The 14,461-nt window shown below is 36.5% G+C and overlaps 1 protein-coding gene across 3 annotated transcripts; it reads left to right on the top strand.

Moving 5' to 3' along the window:
* Positions 1-2,494: 2,494 nt before the first annotated feature.
* LOC127969548 (uncharacterized) lies at positions 2,495-14,222 on the top strand. Of its 3 annotated transcripts, XM_052571596.1 has the most exons (8): positions 2,495-3,443; positions 3,799-3,849; positions 5,632-5,715; positions 6,004-6,092; positions 6,621-6,806; positions 7,101-7,238; positions 11,854-12,046; positions 13,411-14,222. In XM_052571596.1, the coding sequence occupies exons 1-8, from the start codon at positions 3,197-3,199 to the stop codon at positions 13,716-13,718; spliced, it is 1,296 nt and encodes a 431-aa protein (XP_052427556.1). In that variant the 5' UTR covers positions 2,495-3,196; the 3' UTR covers positions 13,719-14,222. The 3 variants fall into 3 exon arrangements, with proteins under 3 accessions (XP_052427556.1, XP_052427559.1, XP_052427558.1); XM_052571598.1 differs by lacking the exon at positions 3,799-3,849 and having other exon boundaries at positions 2,499-3,443; XM_052571599.1 differs by lacking the exons at positions 3,799-3,849; positions 5,632-5,715 and having other exon boundaries at positions 2,498-3,443.
* The last annotated feature ends 239 nt before the right edge of the window (positions 14,223-14,461 follow it).

Raw genomic sequence — 14,461 nt, forward strand, 5'->3', positions numbered from 1 at the left:
AGTGGTTTTAGAAAAGGAAGAGGAACAATGCATTCTATTGTATGTTTAGAAAATGGAATTTGGAAAGGACAGATAAATAAAGAGTTAGAAATAGCAGTATTTTTGGATTCCAAGAAGGATTATGATATGATGTGGAGAGAGGGACTTTTGATAAAATTAATAATTTTTAATTAATTTAATTAATTTTTTTTTTTTTTTGCAAACAGAAGCATCAAGGTAAAAATGGGGAAATGAAGTGTCAAATACATTCCAGATAGAAAATGGAACTCCACAAGGGAGTGTAATAAGTCCACTATTGTTTTCCATAATTATAAATTATGTTTTAATTTAAATCAGTTAAAACCAGATATAGGTACATCTCTGTTTGCAGATGATGGGGCTCTCTGGAAAAGGGGAAGGAATATTTTATATATTAATAGGAGGATTACATGGGCATATGAATGGGGATTTAAATTCTCAGGGGAGAAAAGTAAGGAAGAGGGTTTTTTCAGAAGCTAGTTTGAAGATCAAAATCAGTACAAGAGAAATCATTAGAAAGAGTGAAGGTATTTAAGTTTTTAGGTATTTATTTTGATGCAAATCTTACTTGAGCTGAACATATAAATAAAATAGTTAAGAAATGTCAGAAGATGTCAACCATCATGAAGTTGACTTGTCATCTATATTTTCAATATTTACCAGAGTCCAATACCCCAGGCATATAATGTACAAGTGTATACAGACAGCTCAAAAGATCCAGAACATCAAATAACTGGGGCTGCTTTTTTTATTTCAAGACCGTGATGACCAGTGGATAAGTGGAGTAAAGCGAACTTCACGTCTTTCAAATTTATTCTGTAGAAATTATAGGAATGCTCTTGGCATTGAAGAGGGTTAAAGAACACATACCTTAGAATGTTTTAATTTGTTCTGACTCTGTTTCAGTCTTAATGAATTTGAGATCTTTTAAAGGTAGATTCCTTTCATGTTTTAATAAACAAGGTAAATCATAATATAAAGTTTAAGTCAAGGAAAGAAGAGGTTATCTTTAACAGTTATTGCTAGGGCACTCGCGTTTATAGGACACTTCAAATAATAGGGAAACATCCCATTGGGTTATGTAAACAATGTCATGTTGAAGAAACAAACAATGTGTTTCTTGAATGTAGCAAGTACGAACAAGAATGAGGAAAAATGATAGTAGAAATAAGGAAATATTTAATTCGGGATCTTAATGTTAAGGTTTTAATTACATTTGCAAGTAAAATGAATAGTAAAGTCTTCTTTTATTTTATTAGATAGACAGGGTTGATAAATATAATATAAAAAACCCCACTTATGAGCAGAAGGTAGCAGTAATGCACCTGTTTGTGTGGGTGTCAGCTGTCGTTAAAAAACAATAAGCGGAAAAAGAAAGTTCAGTAAAGTTCTGTGAACTGATTCATCAGATATTGCGGAATATATCGATAGCCATGGGCGTAGGTTTTTGGGGGGGGGGCGCTAGGTACTAGTACCTATCAATATTTTGAGATGACTAATTTGTCCCCACCAATATTTAGCAAGCTCCTTTGAACTGCTATTTGAATTTTTGCACTGTTATTTGGATCGATTCTAACAGCTAGGACGACGACAGTACAAGAAACGATGTAATTTGATTGGCGGCGGGGTATCTGACAGGCTACACTCGCGGGCCGGGACTACTTTTGTGCTTGCACTAGCAGCGAGCGCTTGGTTTGTGTGCGCGCGCATGTTGACGACGCCGACGGTAAGTTATCAGGGCTGTCTCTCTGCCACATACAAAGGCCAGGGTAAAAAATAATATTCCGGTTTTTTTTTTTTTGCCTCAATTTGTACCTTTTAGATGCCACCCAAGAAGAAGAAAGGGGACATAAGAAGCTTTTTCATAAAGCAGAGTCAGAGTGTAAGTAGGCAAAATAACTAGCTAGCCACACAAATAAGCTAGCAGTAGTGACTGATCAGGCTTTCAAATGCAGATTCTACTGTGGAAAATACTATAAACTGGTGAGTATGTGTTACCCAGCCTGATAGAATGCTATGTTAGAAAGTAACTGAATGTCAATTAGCATGTACCTTAACTTAGAATCTTGCAGTCAACATAAACGTGAGTGTACTGGAGTGTAAATACTGTTTATAACAGAAAAAGGTTATTATATTTATTTATTTAGATGTGTTTCCTTGTGACAGAGTATCTTTTGTTAGTGTAAATAATAATGTACATAATAATTTATGTTAATAAAACGTTTGGTTGTTCAGCATTACACAGTCTCAGGGTTTTTTTTTTTTTTTTGAGTGCATTTTTGAGATTATACAGTTATACTAGCTCTTTAGGGACAGTATACATAATGGTATATCAGGGTCAGGATACAATATAATGAGATGAAGTAGATTCACTTCTGTATTGACAACAGTCTGAAATAAAAAAGGAAATCACCATTAAGGGTGTACTCACACTAGGCACGGTTGCCATGAACCGGGCACGAGTACGATGGTCCCCACTCCCCCTCTGGCCTGCACTCACATAGGGTTTCAGCATTCGTGCCGGAGCACGCTTACGTCATTATGGTGCGACGGTTTCGGGATAAACAGGAAGAGTGGCGCTCTCTTAACACAATGGAGTGCATCGCTCTGTTTTCTTTGTGGATAATTTTGTGTTGTTTGGTCCACAGACTGTTGTTAAACAGATGTGTCGCCTTAGTGGCGCGAAAATTTTCACGTAATCGTGCTGCTCGTATGAGGATGTTTGCAAGGACTTTGCAGTTTTTCGTTTTTATGCGTTTTGCACCTCTGCCGTAGACCAAAGCGACCCTTTCCCTGCCATGTTGGTTTTGGAGCGTCGCAAAACCGTGACGCAACGCGTCCTTTTCCGTGCTCCAGCACGGTTAGCGCTCACACTGCATGCGAACCGCGCCCGAGTCCAACTGAACCGTGCCCTGGCCCACCTCTTCCAAGCGGGCCAGGGCCGGCCAATCGAGCCGCGCCCCGGCACGGTTCGGAGCACTCACACTAGTCAAACGAACCGCGCTTTGGTGGTCAAACGCACTCGGGCACGGTTCAAACTGGCAGTGTGAGTACACCCTAAATCACTGGTAACTTACAACAAAATAATTCCCGGGGGGTGGGGGGTGTGTCCCACCGAAGCTGAGACGAAACCTACGCGCATGATCGATACATTGTTGTACAAAGTTGGCTAGAAGACATGAGCTGCAAAACACTAACGGTTCCAGCTCGTATACTCCGTCATTTTTTCCACAAACCTCGTGGAGTTGTTCACCTGGATCCAATGCGGATGTACTATGGGTCCCGGCAGGTGGTCCCGGGATCAGCCGTCCGCACCGTTGACCTCCGCAGTGACACGGTCACCAAACCCGGAGCAGGCATGCGCCGAGCCATGGCCGAGGCAGAGGTCGGAGACAATGTGTTCGGAGAAGACCCCACGGTTAATGGTTAGAGACAGACACACAGTCAGTTGTGTGCTTCGGTTATGTCAGATTCTTATTCTGATTAGTTAAATGGTCCCAGTAATACTTAATTGTGGTTCATCTTTTAAATTCATAAAACAGATGTGGTAGATGCAACCAGTGGTCGAATTATAAAAAAGAAAAAATCATTTTTTTCAGTAATTTCGTTTTATATTGGGGAGTGGGGGGGTTGTCCCTGTAGTTAATACATAATGATTACAAAATTTGTTCAATTTAAAAAAAGTATTAGTAGCTAAGTTTAAGAAAAAAAACATTTTTCTTCTGGTGCCTGAAATGGAGGAATTTTGATGAATATTTTGTTAAATGTTTTTTTGTGCAGGTAAGTGCTGGCTTGAGGGTATTCAAGAAACAGGTTATGTGACACACCCAGGTATGGTTAAGAGTATGTAAGCGGATAACCTGAAATTTTGGTTTAAAAAACAGAGGTAACTTTCAGGGTTTGTTAGTAGTCATAGCAACTCACTCTCTGAACTTAACCTGCTCCTGAGCAGGTTATGTTTCAGGGTTAGTTCACTTCAGCCAGCCTTCAGTGGGCGTGACACATTATATAATATTACAATATGTAATATAGCCTAGATATATATTATATATTATAGCCTTAGATATTTAGAGTTATCTATAAATTATGTATTAAGAGGTATGTATAAATTATAAAACACTATGAGAGGGTAATGTTTAACTTATATATATTTATATATTTTATTTATTACATTTTATATTATCTCACACATGGAGTGGCATTTTCTATAATGTCTAAATTCTAAATCAAAATACATATCTGATATGACTTAATGTATAATTAGCATAATTATAATTCACATTCTCAAGGATTAAAGATTAAATGAAAAAAAATGAATGCACAGCCATCAATTAGGTGGAGATATGCACTAAGCAGGTAAACAACTAATGAACAAAAGAAGAAGAAAAAAACAGCTTGGCGAGCTTTTTGACTCGTCGATTCGTCGCACTGTTGAGAATGTCTTGAGTCTTAACCAGGAACATACCCTGAGTTGAATGAACTTACTCCCGACCCGGACGTGTTTTTGGAACCACATACCTCGAGTCAGCAAGGTTTGGGGTTAATCAACCGAGAGTTCAGGGTGGAGTTCACGGTAAATTAACCCTGCTTTCTGGAATACACCCCTTGTCTTGTTTAGGCCTGTAATGGATAAATAAAGATGACAGTAAAACCGCCAGTATGTGGCAGAAAGTCCATGTTTTAATAAATGATTTATTGATTCATTCAAATCAAACGATTCATTCAAAACGGTTGATTGAATTACCAACGAAACAAGTGAGTCCATCTGAATTGACTTGAATCACTCGATTCGTTCAAAATCTGATTCATTCAATGAACGAAACACTTATACAACACATGCGATGATATTCAGAAAAGTACATTGATTGCAATGAATTGAAAATAACGTAAAAACACATACACGGGTATGTTTTCCTTTCATTGCTTAAATTATTAGTGCATTACAACTGTATTTTAACAGACTTAATATAGCACAGTGAAAGCTTTTAGACTTTAAGGAAGTGTTTTTTTTAGGTTTTTGCAAAGTCGGTGACTTGAAAATGTCAGCTCAACTATCGTCTCTCAATCCCTCACACAGTCACACATACAGCACAATAACATTATGTCGGGGAATGTCTTTAAATTATAATCAAGGAAAAAATCATAACGTTTCGGTTGTCTTCTTTTTAAAGAACCTCAAATGTTGTGCTTGAAAATTTACTAAAATTGCTTCTGCTTGTGTGAAGCTATTTAGTTTGTGAATTATTATAGCCTAAATATATAATTTTAACATTTCATTTGCATTATAAGTTTTACATAATATACATTATTAATCTAAAGGGGATGGTAAGAGGGGATAGAGTTGTTGTTTTTTTTTCAACCGGGGGTTGCCATCCCCTCAATTCGAGCCCTGGATGCAACCTTGCTCCTCTGTGGTCTGCAGTTATACCTGCTGTTCCTATAATTGGCCAGGAGAGGGCGGTACACATCTGTTACCCTGTGTTAGGCTATGCTTTGCATCTTGTTAAATAAAAACAACGTGTATTTCATCAGCTAGTAGTGTTGTGTAACTCAGCATTACAAGGTGTTAACCACATTAAAAAAAAAATAATAATAATATATATTTTTTTGTAGAACTACAAAAGTTTGCTGCTGATATGTTTGGCATGGAAGCAGCTTTGTATGTCCCCACAGGAACGATGAGTAACCTGATTGCAGGTGAGATTGCAGGATGGTGCCCAGGGCTATTAATAAAACTTGTTTACAGTTGTCACTTTGTAAAAGCTTTGAGGTAAAATGGACACATATAATGCTGTTTTTCAATGTCACCGTGGTCTCTGTCCCTACCTGATGTAGAGCTGCTTCTGGATATTAAAATCTGATATTTCAAAAATAATATGGAATTTTGTTCTTGTAAGTGTCCAGATGTTACACTATAACACATAGGAGAGTTGTTCTTCCCAACACATGTGTTACCCTCATTTCTTTTTTCCTTCTTTGACTCAGTTATGGTGCACTGCAGAGAGAGGGGGGATGAGATGATAATAGGTGATCTCTCTCATATTCACGTTTACGAGCAAGGGGCAAGTGCACAGGTATGAACAAATGGGGGCTATTTGTCTCTTACAAAGGCTTATATGTTTTTGTCTCTCATGTTATTCCCTTTATTATTCTTGAAATCTTATATCAATATAATTTTTATAAAAATGTCATATTCAACACAAAATGCAATTAAACACAATTATAGTTTGGAGATGTGGTCATTTAAAGATTTTTTTCTTTAAACCTTATTCACGCCAAGGCTTTATTTTGATAAATGATGAATGAATAAATGAAAAAAAAAAAAACATATTGTAAAAGTGTTTTCGGTCACTTTTGATTCAGTTTAATGGGTCCTTGCTGAATAGAGGTATTAATTTCTTAAAAAAACAAAACCAAAAAGTAAAAACTTACTGACACCAAACTTTTGAACAGTAGTGTATTTTTACTGTTGAACTTTGTTGGCAGACCAACAAATTATTGGTTTATTTTCAAAAGTCCAAATGTGCCTTCAGTTGAAGAAGCACCCGTAAAGCATATAATCCGTAGGCTGAGATACAATGTGCTTTTGTTTTTGTTCATAGGTGGCAGGCGTCCATTCTGTAACAGTCACTACTCTTGCCGATGGCACCTTTGACATCAACCAGTTGATTTCCAAGATCCGTCACGGTTACCCTAACCAACACTACCCACGCTCCCGCCTGGTTTGTGTGGAAAACACGCACAATGTTCAGGGAGGCCGCGTCCTCCCACTATCCTTCCTGCAGGAGGTTAGATATTGGTTAAACATTGGTTCATTAAACGTGTGTGAGAGAGAATATGTTAAGGCAGCCAGACACCTGGGGCTAAACTCTGAGAAATGGGACTCAATCCCTCCATTTACACCTCTTGGTGAAGATCATTTAGTAAATGAGTGATTAAACAGAGACTGATTTATTCAAGACTGCAGCAAAAATAGTTTCACCTCTTGCCATAGAAAATGCACATAACACTTTTATGTTAAAAGTTTAAAAATAATGTAGAAGACTTAGACAAATATAACTGTATGTGTTTCTCACTCAAAGCTTCGGTCTGTGGCTGATGAGTTTGGTTTGGCTGTGCATATGGATGGAGCGAGGGTGATGCATGCAGCCGTGGCTCTGGGCGTCCAACCCGCTGATATACTGCAGCACTGCCACTCTGTCAGTGTGTGTCTGTCCAAGGTGAGCACTCATATTCTCTGGCCGTTCTTGTTTATGTTCCACTTTAATGCAATTTCTGTTTTTCTAGTATGGCTTTTTATATATATATATATATATATATATATATATATATATATATATATATATATATATATATATATATAAAGCTCAGTTAGCTGTTCTAATACATTCACTTCTGCTAAATATGACATTGCATGTCTGATATGAAGTTAATGTTAACTCAACATGTTGATTTAGTACAATTAATTATTAAAAAAATATATAGTCAGTACTTTTTTTTACTATTGTATTTTTTTTTATTAAGGATGCATTTAACTGATCAGATTTGACAGTTGAAAATTACAAAAAAAAAATCCTAAAGTTACAAGAAATCTATTTAAAATAATTTTTAAATTTTTTTTTTCTATATAAAGGGGTCTTATGATGCATTCTCTTTGGAGTGTTACAAGCTCTTGGTGCAGACTAAAGTCTCAAATCCAAAGAGAAATTCTTTATGAAAGTTAAGACTTGTCCATGCCCTCCTAAATCACCTCGTTTAAACACGCCCCCACGTGTCTACGTCACTGTGTGGGAGAATTTGCCTAACACTGCCCAAATGTTCGCAGTGTAGAGTAGTGCTTTTTGTTTGTTGCAAAGCAGTAATGGTTATATATTAATCACAATTATATTAAGTAATATCAATGTATTTAAAGAAGTCAAACTTTTTTTAAGTTTGACCCCAAACTTTTGAACAGAAGTGAGTGTGTGTGTGTGTGTGTGTGTGTATTGATACATTTTTGGGAATGATTAGTCTTTATCTCATACATAACAATGTAGGTTGTTTTATTATGACAGCCAGCAGGCAAATAAAAGCAGAACATATTTTGAAAATTGAAACTGCACAGTAAATGCAGTAACAGATTCACCTTGAACAGTATTGAGATTTTCATAATAGAAAAAATGTACTTATTATAAACTAGCAGTAGTTTGCACGCACTAGAAAGTTCTTTTCCAAAGAAATTATGTCAGTAATTTTGAACAAAACAAAACAAAACAACTCCGGGCAGTGAGAAACAGAATCTGTAGAGTTTCCACCAAACGCAGGAGAAATCAGTTTAGGCGAGAAAAATGGAAATGGAAAGGCATTGAAAATGGCCTTGTTAAAGTCAGGGCTGGTATGCTTCATAACCTGCACCCTGAAGGTGTCTCACACATCTAGATTATCAAGTCTTATTTTATTCATATCATCAAAGTGTGATGGTACTTTTCTCTGATAACACACCTGTAATCACATCGTATCATCTAGGATTTGAAATGTGCTCCTCATTACTCCCTGTGGAATGAACTCGACATCACAACTCAGATCATCACATACACACAAAGTCGATTGAAGAGACCCTGAAGTAAAACCTAATCACTCCCAACTCTCAACAAAATCCCCGGAGTAGATGTCAACTAGCGTATTTGCATTTTAATTACAGAACTTGTTTGCGTCTAGCTACAAATAGGCTTTCCTCTTTCCCTCTCCCTGAAAGACATTAAATGTAATTGGGGTTTATATAGACAAAGACCACCGATATGAATAACAAATCACTTCTGCATGTCCTGACTACAGACGTTCAGAGAAAAGCAACCATCTGTATTCCAGGTGTCATTTATAAATCTCTGCCTGCTCATGTATTGTAACAGCTGTTTGATTATACCTGATGCATTTATGCTTGAGTGATTTTTAAGTTGTTGATTATGTTGTACAATGTACGTCATACTTTATTCATAAATGAAATATGATTGTAAGACATATTGGGGGGTTTACAAAGGACTTGTTTCATTTTAAATGCAGGTTGCCTTATAGGAGCCAACATGTTAAGATCACATGACCAACCAAATGTTACTTATTTGAAAAAGTGTCAGTTTAAGTTTAAAATTCCGAGATAAAATTTTAATTGACTGTTTTTGGCAAGAAAACATTTTTACTAATATTATAAGTGGACCTCATGGCAATGTTGTTGCTTAAAACTAAAATGTTTTCACTAAAGTCTTAAAAATAGATTTCATAAAACTAAAGATATACTGTACCCCTCTGGCCCTCTTTGGTCATTTTTGAAATGTAAAAAATCGTAGCTTCAACGGAATGAGATGACACTTGAGCCCCTTTCACACTGCCATTCCGCCAAATACATGGGTAAAGTGTTCCGGCAATTGTTCCCGGGTCGCTAGATTTTGCACTTTCACACTGCCAGTGATTACCCGGAATATGTGCATGCGTTTACCCGTAAAGATCCCATAATGACAAGTGACATCAGGGCGTGACGTGTAATGTACGAGTTGAAAACGTTAGGCACATTATACTTTCAGTGAAGCAAGCGAATGATCTCGTCGTCAGCATTGAAAGTGAGGAACTAACTGATCTCTGCTTCATTAGAGTTTGCACATATTTTTTAGTTGCGAACGTTGATCTTCCTTCAAAACAGCCGGTAAAAGAGTCACGAGGTAACATGCGTCATCACTTCCACACAGCATTACATCTGGCTTTTGTTCACACAGTGCTCATCCCGGGATTGAACCCGGCAATGTTACTAGGTCCCCGACCTGGGTTCAATGCCGGAATCAATCCTGGGACGTGTTTGCTTTCACACAGAAGGCAACCCGGCAATGTTCCGGCAATATGCCGGGTCCGACGTGCAGTGTGAAAGGGGCTTTTAGTTTTGTCACATTAGCAATATGAACACACAAAAAAAATCATGGACATTATTTGGATATGTTAAAGAGTAAAAAAAAAATACACTTACTTTCTTCGCGGTCAAAAATGACCGACATAGGAAATGAATGGGAAATACGAAAAAATTTGAAAACTCAGTGAATCTTTTGGTGGTACAAACTACAAATCAGCCACTGGTCAGGAAAAAAGTGTGCTGCAATCAAGGGGTGACTCTCCAGAATATCAGGAGTGCAAAATAGATACCAATCAATAAATGGAAAAAAATACAAAAGGGGCTCTCTCTCTCTCTCTCACACACACACACACAGACACAGAAATGAACCGGTAAGACTGCAAGAGAGCACATTGTCAGAATATGAGAAATCAATAAATGAAAACAAAAAAAAACAAAAGGCTTGCTTTCTCTCTATCTCTCCCTCTCTCTCACACACACACACACAAATGAACTGGTAAGACTGCATCAGAGTAACGAATGTTTTTTTTTTTCAAGTTATTGAAATAAAATCAATAAATCATAAATCCAAAAATCCAAAAGAGATTCTCATTCTCTCTCTCTAACATTTAAGTACATTAAATAAAATATTAATTAATTACAAAATGTTTGTATAGTGTTTTCAATGATCACTTTTCATTCCTTATTTTGTTAGATTTTTTAATTATCAAAAACTTAATAAAAATGCTTTCTATGTGTTCACTTTCTAACAAGATTTTAATGTTTGACTGTAATCATAATGTAAAACCTGATACTTATCTAACCAAAAATATCTAAACCTTGACAAAAAGTATTATTTTAGAATGTATATATTTCTAAATGCAAAACTTAAAAAAAAAAAAAATGAAGAGATGAGGTCTAAAAAACTATGGGAATCCAAAAGCCTGTATGTAGGGTGCTAATACAAGAGGTTACTCACGTCAAAAAATGGATTTTAAATGCTTTCACTCTATTTTAAAGTGAACTATTGCATTCATAAAAAAAGTAAATAAAGATATATATATATATATATATATATATATATATATATATATATATATATATATATATATATATATATATATATATAAATTCTAATGGAGAAAATAGCTCATGAAAAATTTTATAAATATAAAAATCATATATAATAATCAAAACATATTATTGAACAAAAATATATTACATTGGTTTTCCTGAAGGAAAAAAAAAAAGTAAAATTTTAAGGCTTTGGTCACTTTTGACTGCGAAGAAGGTAAGTGTGACTCCTAAACGAAGAGGACCAGAGGGTTAAAAAAGAGGAAATAATGAACCAAAAAAAAAAAAGCTAAACTACCGAAATTAAAATAAACTGAAAATAATAATACAATTCTAATAAAGAAAATGCAAATAAATACTGTAATACCATCATGCTTTTTTAACAAAAAGCATATTTAAGTGCATTGTGTGTAAACATGCATCCATTTAAGTGAAAGTGAAAGTGAAGTGACATTCAGCCAAGTATGGTGACCCATACTCAGAATTTGTGCTCTGCATTTAACCCATCCGAAATGCACACACACAGAGCAGTGAACACACACACTGTGAGCACACACCCGGAGCAGTGGGCAGCCATTTATGCTGCGGCGCCCAGGGAGCAGTTGGGGGTTCGATGCCTTGCTCAAGGGCACCTAAGTCATGGTATTGAAGGTGGAGAGAGAGCTGTTCATGCACTACCCCCACCCACAATTCCGTCCGGCCCGAGACTAGAACTCACAACCCTTCGATTGGGAGTCCAACCCTCTAACCATTAGGCCACGACTTTAATACAGTAATTATTCAGTAAAATCTGAACGGTACTGTACTGTTCCAAATGTCTTCTTTCATAGATTCTGTTTTGTATTCTCTATCCCTGTCTATTAAATTTCTTGTGAATAGCTAAAAATCTGATATGATTTGCTCTTTGGCAGGGACTCGGAGCACCTGTGGGCACCATGCTAGGTGGGTCAAAAGATTTCATACAGAGGGCAGTACGTGCCTGCCAGGCACTTGGCGGTGGGATGCGTCAGTTGGGTGTCTTGGCAGCTGCTGGTAAGATTGCCCTGTCAGACATGATTGGCAGACTGGAGGAAGACCACAGGAAAGCCAGAAGCTTTGCTCAAGGTGACAGAACCCTATATTTCCTTCCACAACACTGTAAAAGCATTGTAATGATTTAGTTAGCCTTTGCATGATGAATACCATTTTTGTTAGACCATAATAATTATAAAATAATTAAAGGAATATATTAAGCATAGAAATTAAGCATACTCTTATTCACAGTAGCTGGAATTAGTTCATTAGCACCACCGTTTTGTTAGTCATCTAATTACACTTATTCACATTTGGCCATAATGCTTAGTAAATCTCTACGACTGAACATAGATTATTTAAAATCTCCCTGCAGTCACCAATTTTATCTCTTAAAACTCATCATAATTTCATAATTAAAATAAAAGGTTTTTTTTTCTCATGAAAATAATTTATAAATGTCCTAAAATGGCTTTAACGTAACTCCCTTTTAGAATACAAGTAAGCATGAATATGCAAACTAGTCCCCACCTCCACCCAGTTACACCAGATCAGACTTCCTGATCCATGTTAACTTAAGAAGTAAACGCTACACAATGACAATTTGCAATATTGGATCGATTCAGCCATGCATGTTTTAAAAACTGATTCTGAAGAGGAAGAGCGAATTATACATGGTTTTCTAGAAGACAATGTATTTTATTTATCACTCTCTACAACATTAGACACATAGTCGTAATTGAGATCATTAGCCTTTGGCTTGATTACATTATCAAACAGCTAATAATTAGGACATCAAACATACTAATTACATAAGCGCTGTTTTGAACTTACAGTTTGAATTCGTTCACTGGTCCTTGGACTTTCCAGGAGTTTACCGGTTTAAAATTGTGTGATGGCAAAAGCCTGCTTCTTTTCATTTTATTATTCTATTTTATGTTATTTTTGTTATAAAGTACTGATTCAAAGTAGTAATCAATATTTTTTTATTATTCTACTACTCTGCATGCCTCCCCTGACATGCTCTTGTGCTCCACACACTCCGCTTGCATTTTTTCAAGTGATTGGTCAAGATGAGAGGTGATCCCGTGTGGGTAGTGATTGGTATAGTGTCCTTTCTAATCATATATGGGATCATATAATCACCCAGATCCTGACGCTTTTACTCTGAGTACCTGCAACATGTCAGAAGTGCAGGTACTTTAAAGGCACTGGTACTTCATACCAGTGTGTACCAGCCCACTTCAAGCACTGGTGGTTTGTTTTTCACACAAGCAATTGTGTGACCACAAGCCTTGGAATACAATACACATATAAGTCATATCAACATAGTGCCCTTTTTGAAGCTTGAAAGTTCAGTCCCAATTCAGTGCATTTAAAATTGGATTATTTAAAATGCCCCTTTTGTGTTCCATTTGAAGATTCTGATGGAATGTATTTTGCCTTTTCTCTTGTAGCATTGTTAGAGTGTGACCCTCCTCTGTACCAGTTGGATCTGAACACTGTGGAAACCAACATTTTGAGGTTCCATCTGCGGGACACCCAGATGAGCCCGGTGGAGTTCTGCAAGCGGATGGCAGGCGTAGATGAAGAAGAGGTGGAGGCTCTGGGCCAGGGGGTCAAGGTTCTGATGTTCCCCCATCTCAGGGGAGCAGTCAGGGCTGTGTGGCATCTGGGCATCAGCGAGGAAGACACTCAGCTGGCTATACTGAAGGCTCAGTTTGTGGCCCAACAGCACAAACTTAAGTCGAGCAGGGCATCTTGATAAGAGCTTTTGACCAATCAGAGGTGTCTTCACACCAGTCTTTTGGTCCCAGGAACCTTTTTAAAAAAAGGTAAAACTGCAAAATGACTTAACTGTATTCACTACTGAAGGATCTGATTTACATTCATCATATATTTTTGTTTTACTTTACTTTCTTTTAAGTTCATTTATTCTTCAGTCGTTCATTTATAGTCATTTTATTATTCCATTAAATCAAATCATATAATCATTATAGACATTATATATTAATTTAGTTGATTTGTTTGTTATATATTGTCGTATATTATTGCTTTTGATATTATTTTTCCATTTTGGTGCAGTTTTATGACTGTATTTTTCAGGCGCTGTTTGTCTTTATTAAGAAGAGATAAGAGGGAATATTTATGGAAATTCAAGGTTTATGGTATGTTGTTGTGAAGCTGTTTGGTATAACACTACTTGTTGTGATTTAGGAGCATTGAAAAAGAATATTCAATAAACTCTGCTACTTTTTAATCATCATCACTTTGACTTCAGCTTCTGATCTTCACTAGTTTTGTTCAGTCAGCTTCTTGGCTGAAAGAAGGCTGTTAATATGTTTTGGGTATTAGACTATTTTGCTGACTAGCTGTTCTGTTACCAGACAAAACATATATTTTCTGGCTGGATCTTATCGGGGTCATGAACTGAGAAACCAAAATTCCCTTGATTTATTTACATAAGAGGTCACTGTACTATAAAAACACAATGAACAAGTTTCAGAA

The sequence above is a fragment of the Carassius gibelio genome, chromosome B12, assembly GCF_023724105.1.
Source record: "Carassius gibelio isolate Cgi1373 ecotype wild population from Czech Republic chromosome B12, carGib1.2-hapl.c, whole genome shotgun sequence".
NCBI lineage: Eukaryota > Metazoa > Chordata > Actinopteri > Cypriniformes > Cyprinidae > Carassius > Carassius gibelio.

Coding starts and splice junctions, on each gene's coding strand:
- LOC127969548 (XM_052571596.1), top strand. CDS start 3,197: ATGAGCTGCAAAACACTAACGGTTCCAGCTCGTATACTCCGTCATTTT. Junction 7,239..11,853: donor TCAGTGTGTGTCTGTCCAAG/GTGAGCACTCAT, acceptor GCTCTTTGGCAG/GGACTCGGAGCACCTGTGGG. Junction 12,047..13,410: donor AGCCAGAAGCTTTGCTCAAG/GTGACAGAACCC, acceptor TTTCTCTTGTAG/CATTGTTAGAGTGTGACCCT.